Genomic DNA, 13,033 nt, shown 5'->3' on the forward strand with positions numbered 1-13,033 from the left:
GTCTGTATAAACGTCACATTCTGTGAGATTGCCTTAGAACACAAGTGCCATGATATGTGATAAAGGACAACCAAAACAATATTCATATTGTGTTTTGTCGTTTTATTTACAAACTTCATTGGTCACAAAATGGTAATTTACAGTGCAAACGATTATACAGATTATAAAATTGGGCAAATAAATTGGTCCTTTAAAATTATAAAAATGTTTTCCCCCACAGATAATTAACTATTTTTCTTTTGCATAGAACAAAACCAAAGCATGCATACATAACTGAGGTTTGAAAACTGTAAACAGTAAAAGCTTTGACCACTAGAGTGTGGCATTGTTTAAAATAAAGCTGCTTTCTCGGGTAACAAGGCCTCATCTAAGGCAGTAGGATTCCTAATATAACACTGAAGGCCTTGAGCCATAGCCTATGTAGACAAACATACTATACTACACACTCCAAAGTACAAACCTCACTGAAAGGTGAGTTCTAATAGTCAAGTGCTTTGGGAATCAGCTGTGAAGATTTACAAAAGAATACAAAAAGTATATTTAGCAGGTTCAGATAGACACCCAAACTGGAATTGAGGCTGAGTAGTTTTTAAGGCATTCATCAAGATGGTAGGCTAATTGAATGCTTATGATATGTAGATAATGAAATAGAGGTAATCAAATTTATCTTATATAAAAATAAAAAAAAGCTTGCACAACCACTGAAAATCAGACAATTCAATAATAAAATTCTGCACACTCTGGCTTAAAGGGCTCCCTGTCAAACTTTATTTGATAAATGTTTTGACCAAAACGTGATGCTTTGGGACTGGTAGACCTTTAAGCCACTGTATGTAGACTTTTATTGTACATTACATTACATAAAAACATTACATAAAAACTGACCAATATAATGTCTGTATGCAGTGGTGTAGTCAGGTGTATCAGGAGAACTACACATTTTGCAAAGAAAAAAAGAGAGAGGAGCACATATTTTTGGCAGCTGAGTAAATTACAAACAAAGTGCTCTTTGATCAGGGTGATACAGTTGATGCATAAAAAACATGAAAGAATAAATAAAAGCACAAATAAAAATGCTTTATTTGTGACTACTGTCACCCTGATACTGGCCAGTGTGCCTGACGCTTTTTAATCCTTGCTATGCATTATCCATAGCACAAATAAAGGCTCAAATAAAGGTTAGGATAACCAGGTATGTATATGATATAGACTATATATCATGACTGAAGAAAAGTATTGTGTATTTGTGTAAAGAGGTAGTGATATTACGTGCTCGTCTGCTCGAGGAATGTTGTGACCTACTCTTTGCAATAGTAACTTGGGTTTGTCTCCAAAAGTGCAAAGAGCAGCAACAAGACATACTTAGATTTGAGTAATACAAAAAATCTTTAACAAAAACTTTTATCCTGACATGACTAGTTGATATGACAATGACAATGATGATGATATACTTAGCCAAAGGGTAATTAGTATTGTCACCAGTTCAGAAACACAGAAATATATTAAAATGGCCGACAAAACATAGGATCTGTGTTAAAAAAGAAAAGAAAAAGAAACGAAGGCAAATCACGCTAAGAAGAGATGAAAAAAGAATGTGCTGCTCTCAGCCCAAATCATTGCAACATAGAATGATGTTAAACAAAGTGTAACAGGACCCGTAATATACAAATTGTATGTGAGGTGTGTGTGTGTGTGTGTGTGTGTGTGTGTGTGTGTGTGTGTGTGTGTGTGTGTGTGTGTGTGTGTGTGTGTGTGTGTGTGTGTGTGTGCGTGTGCGCGTTGCTGTGGAGAGAAAAATGCAAATTAATAATTGTTTTCTTGACTTTTACACAGTAGTCCCAATATTGCAGCAAATTGGTAATTTAAACCGTTTAAAATCTTCATTTATATTTTTGACAACACTAACTGATTGCTGTATACGCAGTACCCACTGAAAACAGAGTGGGTGGGCACACAGCATATAACTGTATACCCTCCACTACACCACTGCCCTTTAGCAAAGTCGGCTAGTATATTAAACCATGAAAGGACTTGATGGGCACATCAAAATCATCATTTCATCCTTTAGTTAACCAAGAATGTCACAGCTGGAGACTTGAGGGAGCATGGATTTGTCGGGCAGAAGTATCACAAAAGAACACAATTTGTGTCTATTATTTCAAGACACAAAAGTTGTCAAAAAATGGTGCTTGGAATTTATGAATGAAGATGAATTGTCCATATACAACAATGGCCTATACACTGATCCACACCTGTTTAAAATGTTGATCAGAAGACAGAGGGTTTCATTGAGGAACAGTCGTCATGATTTGGAATGAGGCTGCTGTGTGCCAAAGGCTGTGATGAAGACGTTGACGACGACTATGATGAAAACAAATGCCGTGGCGACGTTCTCCATGATATTAAGCCTGTAGTGCATGGTCTCATCATTCAAGTTCCACTTCACTTTGGAAAAAAAGACAAATGGAAAGTCATAGTCAAATTCAGCTTAGTCACAATATGGCCCTCAATGTCTAGAAATGAGCCAGAAGAGGGCGATACAACAGAGTTTACCAAAGCAGAATGTCTTGCTGGATTTTTCCCTACATAAATCCTCACCCCCCACTTTTTGTTTGTTTACCTTTGGTTTCTAGTTTATTTTTCAAATACAATTGTTTTTATTTTTCTGTTCTGTAAGTGACTTTGAAAAAGCGCTATATAAATTGTATGTATTATTATATTATTATTGTTATTATTTTCATGAGATATTAGACTAATCATTCCTCCATTTCTGAGTTGTAACATAAATGAACAGCATGTTGTTGGCATGTATTGCCCTCAAGTGAATATCTGTCATGGTAATTCAATGACATTATATGCCTCACTGGTCCAGAGAAGAAAGATGTGAGAACCAGGTAGAGATGGACAGGTTTTGCATGTTTCATGCACCACCAGCTGACATACATACAGTACGTCAACAACATGAAATCAGACTGTAATTACAACCTGTTCCTCTTTGCAGATGCCACAACTCAGCTAGTCTTTCACCATGACAAACTAGAGTTAGTAGTATTTACTATTTAGTATTAGTAAGTATTTGAAATGTATACTTTTGTTGCCTTGGCAAAACAGACTTGATAGATACACTTTAATTATAAACTCCTGGGTTCACACAGTGGTAGTGATCCTGAAGTTACAGCCATTGAAAGAATTTACTTACTTATACTGCATATTAGACAATAATCTTTCTGGCAAGAGTATGGCACTAAACAGAAGAGCTGGCAGTGGCAATGTTCAAAGCCGTTTTGATTATGCCTGCACATCCTGGTACAATAGCATCCCTAAAATATTTTTTTAATACTCTACAGCAGGGGTTTTCAACTGATTATGAACCATTGACCACCATCCTGACTAAGAATGAACCTGGGGACCACTGTTGTGTTGGGAGGGGGGACATGGGCGTGGTGTGGGAGGAAAAGCTTGAAATTAAATAATAACTGTCAAAGGGCTTAATTTAATTTGTTAATTTGAGGTGAATTAAAGCAAGCCCTTAACAGTCATTATTTAACTGACATATTCTAGTGGTCCAGATCTCAAAACAGATTAAGCACCACTGATCTATTTCCCACGGTTACCCGTATTCCGTTCTCTTAACCTTCTATATTAAACCCATGTTAACTGATTCATTGTAACCTATGTATGAGCGAGCAGAGACATTATGGGCACATTTACTAATAATGGTGACTCTTTCCCTTCTTGAGATTCTAACTCCCTTTTCTGTGGAAGTTCTTGACGTCCAACATTGACGCATCATCATGCATACATCACCAGGTCTTTTAGTGCACTGTTTCTCAAATAGTGGTTGTTTTAAAACAAGAATGACACACGTATCATTAACAGCCAGGTGAAACAAGCGTTCTCTGTTGTGCATCTGCCCCCCTTTTCTGCGGCGTTACAGACTCTGGATTGAGACCATAGAGTTATAATATATCTAGAGAGCGGATGAAGAGTGGCAGGCCCGCCCCCCGCTATTCACTTCAATGGAAGTCTGGGGGCTTGGTTGAGACTTCCGCGCAGTATGGGGTGCATTGGGGTCAGACTCCCATTGGCCTAGGCAGCGTTTCAGAGTATGAGGTCAGACTCGGCCAGCCAATCAGGACTAGGTCGCACAAAGGTCCTCATAACCAACAGCAGCGATCATAAGCCAGGTTTCACCTGGCAAAAACCATCCCTTTCCTACATTACTAAATGCATGGTCAGGGACCACATGCAATACCTTCACGGACCACCGGTGGTCCACGGTCCACCAGTTGAAAACCCCTGCTTTACAGCAGTCATGTGGAATGGGTTACCTATAAACATCAAGTCAATTAGCATTATTGTTAGCTTCAAGTCCTCTAAATCAGGACAGCTGGTCCTGACTATAAATGTACTGTTGCTTTTTTCACTGCATTTATTCCCCCACCTATGACATGCTGTTATATATATTTTCCAAAACAACATGCACTTCATTACAACTATTTTATGTAGCCTCCAGTGCAATAACAATTGTCATTTGTTGAAATTGCAGTGTCAAATGTAATCCACTCAGGCATGAACAGGCCTGTACAAGACAATCATCCAATCTTTCAGTATGAGAATCAGATAACATAAGTCATAACTTCATAAGTCTTATGGCTTAGCAGTTGTTCAATAAGGCAATTACAATGCGCCTGTCCCTCTAAATAATGGGATCTAAACAGTTGCCACGTCCCTTCTGGTGATGTCTCTAAAGGTGGCCTTACACTAGCCGATAATCGGGCATTTGAAATCTGACAGCACCACACACTACAGGATAATCGGAGCGGGGCCGAGCAAATATCAAACATTCTTGATGTTGATCGGGCCGATCCCGATCGCGCGCGAGGGGTGCCCGATTGAGTCGGGCACCCCCCGAGCGTCAAAAATGCCCGATTATCGGCTAGTGTAAGGCCACCTTTAGAAACACAGATGTGCCTTCGGTTTATGGGAACGAGGTAAACACTTCACTTGTAAACATTTTGCAAGTTGTTTTTATACTGGTGACAAGAAACAAAATGCTACACACTGCAACTTAAAACACTGCAAAATCGCCAACACTATGGACACACAAGAAAAACAAGGTTCTTCCTATCTGCAAGTATTTTAGCCTGGCATCTCTGGCATGTTCCAGCAGAGCTTCTTGTCTAGTTCTCAGCTGTTTCTGCTGTTATGTTATGGCAGGGCAAGCCAGAGCACAAGTATTTGATTGTATTATATAATACACATGACAATAAAGTTAAACAGAACTGTTACTGAACTGAATCTTTCAGGGTTTCCCCGCCTCTGCCTATGACACAATCCCTAATCTATCTGGATGTTATAATAGAGAGAACATAGGAAATTGGAAACAGCTGAAAACAGAGGGAATCAACGAACAACTCTTCATCTGTCTCATTGGCTCCTCAGAGTCCTCACACTCAATGGCACTCTCTGTCAGGAAAAGATAAAGACGGTGTGGACAGGGGAGGAGGGGACACTTCACTCTAAGATAAACTGAACTAGCATGGGCCATTTCTACAGAGAGTTTTACCCAGAAACTCAAATATTGACCACCGAAACATAGATAGTTTATTTACAATGTAAGATGATACATTTTGGGAGAGTGAGTGTTTAATGGGCGTGAGAATTTGTTTTAGGATAGTGCCTGAGATTATATATTACATTATTAAATATTAAAATACTATCATGGCATGGCTGTGTTAACTATTTTTAGCAGATTAACACGTTTCCAACTGAAATAAATAATACATGAACAGTACTCCACATCAGATGAATACATTTGGAAATCACAGAATGTCTTGATATCAGTGCTGCTGAGTCACTCATATGATATCATACCACTGATCGGTAAAGGCCATGTGACAGACATAGTCAAGTCACCCAAGTGGACACTGGACATTAATCAGTTACATTTTGCATAATGTCATAGGAGAAACCACAATGCTTCGATCCAGCTACTGACTAAGGCAGAGGCCAATACAACTTTAGTATTCCATGAGGCCAATTACATTTAGTGCACCAATAAAACAGACAGGAAACAGACAATATTTTTCTGTATTGTATTGAATTAAATTTTAGTAGATTGATATGGAGTGATCCAGCACCAGATTGATATGGAGTGATCCAGCACCAGATTGATATGGAGTGATCCAGCACCAGATTGATATGGAGTGATCCAGCACCAGATTGATATGGAGTGATCCAGCACCAGATTGATATGGAGTGATCCAGCACCAGATTGATATGGAGTGATCCAGCACCAGATTGATATGGAGTGATCCAGCACCAGATTGATATGGAGTGATCCAGCACCAGATTGATATGGAGTGATCCAGCACCAGATTGAACTATAAGAAGATTTCTTTGGGTGAGACCAATAAACTATTTATATACTTCGTCGGACCACGAAACATGTCAATCTAGAAGATCAAACTTGTTGCGATGCGACACGCTGTGAGCTTGTAGATTATTTTAGCTATTTTTTAAAACAAAAAAAGGGTTAACTCTTTAGGCAGTGGCAAGCCAAAACAATACATGATGTATTATTTGGAATATTTCAGTTTAGCTTTACTCTTAACTATGAAATATGCTGACTCAGCATTTAGGAAAACCATTTCATCCCCCATCTAGAATTGTGAAGTTTGTGGCTAATTTCCCACCCCACAGCCCACAATGACTGCACCATACTCACCAATAAAGATCAGCAGTACTCCCACCACCACCTGAAGGATGAGGGAGATGCTGATGAGCGTGATGAGGGGAACGTAGAATGTAAACTCTGGTCCTTGCTCCAGCACAGCCTTCAGCTGGGACGCGTTGGCCATCAGCAGGGCTACATCTAACATACTCTCTGCTGCACTCTTCTTATTGGCATAATGGTTCATGTTCAATGGTCCTCGTTGACCCCCCCGCCAGCGGCTCCGCCGTGGTGGAACCTGAGCAGAAACACTGGTGTCAGTACAAAAAACACTAAAAATACAAAACAATGACATTTGGGCCTTGGGGGAAGTGAGAGTTGTGTTCTGTGACTTCGACCTTCAAACTCCATTTTTAGAATGATGTTTTTTGTTATGTTTAGTTTTTTTTTAACTTCATCGTTATGCAAAGCAAGTTTAATTGTATAGCACATTTCGACCAAATTACCAAGGCCATTTTTAAGTGCTTTCACACAAACCGTGTTGCATGAAATTAGCTGACCAACAAGTCCACAACACGGAACGCGCTGCGTTGTGACATGATGCATTGTGAGCTCACAGCGTATCTCATAATCATCTGTAGATAAGCTATAAATAGCCAAAATAGGGACACCAGGTTGAAAGTGTTAAACAAATTGAATGGCTTTACTGTGTCACATAATAAACTATCATTGTATGACTCTACAATTTCAACGTTTTATATTTAAGGATGACATATTACATACATTCTAATAGGTGCAACAAAGTATTCATTTCTCAATTTTACTTTGTTTTAAATTGTAATCTGGGTTTAACCAGAACTCCACGAAACGATAGAAAGCAATGAAAGAATACATTTTGTCAAACTAGTAAGTAACAGAGCCCTTGTTGTAAAAAAAAAAAAAAAAGGAATTGAGGAATTAAGGAATTGAAAGTGTTTAGTGTAACAGTTTGTTACAGAGTCCTGAGTTTCACACAGTGGTCAACCATGTCATAGTTCCATTCGACCTGGGTTACACCAAGGTCAGAAGGGAAGTCTCCACCCATACGGTGTGACAGGGACAGGAAACAGAATGGAAAATGTATTGCCAAGATTCTTGGCGGTGCAGTGCTGACACTGTGATAGTTCTAAAAATGTAGAGGCATAGAAGGGCAATGAGAGCAGGGAGGGATCTCATGTGATACTCATTTGTAAACACAATAATCCACACAATAGGTATTTGTGTTATGTGCTTCCTTTCTCTGACGTGGCGAAAAGCTGAGCCAATTTCTGTACCAAAACTATATATTATAAATATATTACATCACACAAAACCCTAAAAGCCAAACATTACTAAACCTTACATAACACATTAAAACCCCAAATAAAACCCAAACATTACCAAGACCACATTCTCTTTTTTTCCATTCCAGAGTTAAGCAGAGCACTGTACAGTATGTTTCTTTTGGGTGGAGCTCAGTCTACCTCTCTAACAAGGACAGCCTTGTGCCCCAGGTTGGCATCATGAAATACTGAGGTTCAACTGTGCATGCTTTCCTCTCAATCTCTGACAACCTGCCAGACCGCAGTAGAGAAAGATGTCCTTGTGGTTGACCAACAGGTGTACAGTGAAATTATCAGTGTTCATTTTACTCTGAGAGGGTACAAATGGAAGCTATTTGTACCCTCTCAGATTTACAAATGGCAAAAAACAATATACTGTATAGTATTAGTGTGACATGCTGCTGTATTTTGTTTCCCAAATGTAATTGGCGTTTCTCTTTTTTATAACCAGTGGTCAGTGGATTCTTCGTTTATTTTTATATCAGTGTCAGCCTCACGTGTGATTGATTTACTGATAATGCTGTCGCAGTAATGAGGCTTTACATTCATATTTTGTCTACAGCTATTACCTTTTGACTTTTCGTAATATTATCACTATACATTATGTATTCATTTATATTATTAATTGATAACATGACACCCTTATAAGAGTTTTTAAATGGTTGCTTTAGTAAATAACATAATGTTATTTACATAATTATAATAGTTTGAGCTACAATTCCTTTGATTTGTGAATTTGATCATATTGATTCAGATATGCTAGTTATAATTATGTCAGTAATAAGCACTGCTGTGTGGACTGACCCTGCACGTGCAAGACACATACTGTTTAAAATAAACAATGAGGAGAATCACCAAACATAGAGCGGAGTTAGAACAATAATGAGTAGTTATTCACTGCCATCACTTTGGATGCCCATGGGAAACTAAGCAAACCAAAATAGGAGTTTATTTTCAAACTCACATGGGCGGTCAGTTTTGTGAAGAAAAAAACCCAGTATTGATATCGTCACTGTCATTTTTTTTAAATCGTGAAAATAGTCGATCTACAAGCTGTCTTGTCTAGGTCTTTCTAGTTTTCCTAATTCTTTGTTCACGTCTTCCCCAGCTGGATCTCATTTGCAATCAGCCCCCGGCCCCATGTATATATCAGCCATGTTTCCACTTCCAGGCAGTCCTTGTTGGGTCATTGTTTAGTGTTTGTGATTGTGATGTCTTACTCTGTTTATCTGTATTAAAACACCCAATGGGTTTTGACTCTACCTGCCTCTCACCACGCCAGTACATAACACTGTGCTGCCTCTGGCGCCAGAATTTCCCCAGCGGGATTGAGGTCTATCTATAGTACGTCTATCTAGTAACATTTGTTCTATACAAAAATACAAATATATTATTGTCTGTATTACTATTATATTAGCCAATTACAATGCCACACTACATTTATAATTGTCCACAATTTGATTTCACATGAAATAACATGGTTTAATCATTCATAACCATGTGGTTTGGTTTCGGGTTTGTAAGTTTTCGTTTGTATACAATACACACAGTAGTGTGTCTCACAGTATAAGGGACCCACAGTTACATATGAAATATGCTATCAAAATAAAAATGTACTTGAGTAGTTGGTGTCAATAGGGAATGGGATTCTTTGAGTCGTTCAGGAGATGTAAACAGTCAAATGTTGACTTTTGCTTACTTGAGTGGGGGCGTTCTTCTCTCATCCACCATATTGCCAGACATGAGACAGCACTTCTACACACCTGATTTAATTTCCCACTCATGATTAGTCTCAGTATACCCCTAGCCTCGTGACACAGTTTACTGTTTGCCAGAAGCTTCCCATCTAGATAATCTGTTTTCTGTCTAATCTCCTGTGTTCTGGAATCTGGATCCCAGATTGTTGGCTGGATTTACCAATACTCTTTCCCCCTAGTGTGCCTTAGCCTGATCAGTGATCAGAGAGATTACCTGCTCTTTGGACCTGGACCATTTGCCATACCACTTCAAACTGAATCCCCCAAACTGTCCAAATATCCTGAGTCTGACCCCCTCCTCGCCCTTTGACCATGATTCTAGCCTCACCCACATCTCTACCGTTTCACTTGTTTGTTCAATAATCTCGATGTGTTTTCACTCTCTTTGCCTCTGTGTGCCTGCATTTGAGTCCTATCTTGCTCCTCCAGAACATGGCCTCAGCAGGCAATGGCATTCTTGACAATGCTCCTCAGAACCTGTCCGACTTAGGTATACAGGTTGCCTTTCTGGGAAGACATGACAAACATGGGAACTCCCCAGGTCCTGAGAACTTTTAAAAGCTCATGCAGAATTGGCTGCCAACATCCTCTTTCCTTCCACTGTTCACTGATATCTGGAGTGAAGATACCATCAGACTGGACAAAAGGATGGAGTCACTAGGAGTGATCATTAAAGTAGCAAAGAAAAGCACTCCACCATGAAGCCTTGGAAAGATCCTCCTAAATTATGGTATCATTAATCTTCTCATATCTTGACATCCTCCAACCGTTTTACAACAGCTTTTCCTTGCACTTCAGGGGTGTAAGTGTAAACAAAACCGGCATCTTTGCCGTAGAATCTGTACTCTGCCAGGAAAGTGTAATATCAACATTATTATCAACCAACCTCACTATAAAAAGTGTCATACTGAGAACAACAGAAGATCAGGTGAGAGGAATGTGATGGACTCTCTATTCCATTCCAGTCTTTGACCTTGCCAATGATCTACTGTAGCTAGCCCTCCTCTCACATAGGCCTGCCCTACATTAACACTTGTAGGGAAAAAACAGAAGACCCCCTTTCTAGTATAAACAATAAGTTGGACTGGTGATCAACTGCAACAGAACCAGAGTCAATACAAAATACAACAGATATGCCAGTGGACATGGATTGGACCTGCGCTCTGTCTGAATGGAATGGTGAAATGGTAAATGGTGCTATTATATTGCGCCTTTATCCAAGGTGCTTTACATACATTGTGCATTAGGCCTACATTCACCCATTCACACACTGATGGTGGAGGAAACCGTGCAAGGCACGGGAGCATTTAGGGGTTCAGTGTCTTGCTCAAGGACACTTCGACACTAACTCTGGGGAGCCCAGGATCGGACTGGGAACCTTCCGCTTCCCAAGCGGCCACTTAACCCCTGTTCCACAAGCAACATCAATTTCCAACATTGCATTACATTGGAAACCACAGGGTAAATGAAAGAGAGGGAGGCCCGAAAGGCCATTGAGAGAAAAACATCACCAAGTTGGAGAACTATGGAGAAGGCCAAAAACAAATATAAGCGGGGGGATGTTGTTACTGCCTCCCCCTCCAACATAGAATGATGTCAAACAAAGTGTAACAGGACCCGTAATATACAAATTGTATGGGATGTGTGTGTGTGTGTGTTGGGGGGGGGGGGGGGGCATAATCCTCACACTATAGCTTTATAAATCCTATCACTATATGAATTAATAGTCATAGTCAGGCAAAAATAATACATTATTTATAATAATGTACATTGAAATATTTGTGGTCCATTGTGGTGGATTCAGGTGGCATATGCCCATGCCCAACCAATAGCCCATGCTAATCTGCCTTCATTCCATTGCAGGCTTTGGGGAATTATCAATGAAAACAGGAGGGGGTTGGGATTTGTGTCAACAAGAGTGTATTACCACATTGCTACAGGTGGAATTTCACCCATTTGCTATATCCAACAATAGCCATATGCATACCGTACGTATTCTAATTACAGAGCCACTTGATTACGTACGTATAGTCATATGGCCATTGGCCATAGACCTTAGTTAGGCTATAATTATCTTTTTTATATCACGAAGCAAGGGCAGGCTACACGACACTCCTCCTCGTAACGTAGCCTACTGTACTGAAGCACAAAGTTAATTAAGTTACTTTGTAACTTTATAAAACATTCACAATATCCTTGAATAGTCTATGTAAGCTACTGACTTAAATCGATCAAGCTCGACTTTTATCCAAACCAAAGGGGAAAATAGTAACAATTTACAGTTTAATAATACTCATATATGGTTACTTATTCAGTGACACCGATGTCATCTAATGGTGAAGAGGATGGCTGAGCTGCAGGATATGCTGATAGTCACCGATTTTCAGCATATTTTGTCGTTGCATCGGGTAGTTATGTCTTATGTGAGAATTCGACTTTAAACGCCGGATGAGTTCATGAATTAGTCAATGAATTGCACAGGGCAGGGGCACCGTGCCCTTTGTAACGGGATCGGTGTGGTGGTGTGGTTCGGTGCTATCTCCTTACCTCTGTCTCGCCGTCGTCTCTGTCAGCATCGCCGTTCATTTCCATGTTTTCAGATGCCATCTTTCGTTTAAAGTTAAAATACAATGTGCGTGAATGCCGCCAAATACTTGCAGTCTGTGCGAGTGGGTTTGTCGACGGTCCAGTGGGCACTGGGCAATGTTGCTGTGACAAGAGAGGAGAGAGGCTGTATAATAAACTACCGCCCCTCAAACATGGGGGACGTTTGTCCTAATCGGGATGTAGCGGTACTGTGTTGTCTGTGTACACGTTATTGTACTGAAAGTATTCGCAATTTCGTAGGCCAGTAGTTGTAATAGAGTTACGGGGTATTTATTAACACATTGTTCCATTCCATGCTGTATAAGCACTATATAAGCACTTCATCTTAATGTCAGTGTGTGATTCCCGTTCCCACCCGAACCAGCAAGGCTAGTTGGGGTAATTAGTACCACCTTGTGTATGTTTGTGGAACAGCAACTTCTATGCTGGGTATGCCTTTTTTTTTCTTGAATGCCCCTTATTATTGCAACTTTGATTGCCCGCCCTCCTATTGTGTCAAATAAAGCCCCCCCCCCCCATTTAAATGCAAATACATTTGTTAAATCCCCCCTTTAGAAATAAAAAAACTAAAATTCTTACCTTGAGGCTACCTTGAGGTTCAACTAGTTAATAGCAGGGGTTTTCAAATTTCA

At 39.7% G+C, this 13,033-nt stretch overlaps 1 protein-coding gene across 1 annotated transcript; it reads right to left on the reverse strand.

Annotated features, from left to right (window-relative positions):
• Positions 1 to 128: 128 nt before the first annotated feature.
• Positions 129 to 12,478, reverse strand: ninj1 (ninjurin 1). Its single transcript, XM_079511474.1, has 3 exons — positions 12,342 to 12,478; positions 6,731 to 6,974; positions 129 to 2,445 (listed from the first exon to the last, which is right to left on the reverse strand). Exons 1-3 carry the CDS (start codon positions 12,399 to 12,401, stop codon positions 2,303 to 2,305), a joined length of 447 nt encoding a protein of 148 aa, XP_079367600.1. The 5' UTR covers positions 12,402 to 12,478; the 3' UTR covers positions 129 to 2,302.
• Between the last annotated feature and the right edge of the window lie 555 nt (positions 12,479 to 13,033).

This window comes from Electrona antarctica (genome assembly GCF_951216825.1).
Source record: "Electrona antarctica genome assembly, chromosome: 9".
Taxonomy (NCBI): Eukaryota; Metazoa; Chordata; class Actinopteri; order Myctophiformes; family Myctophidae; genus Electrona; species Electrona antarctica.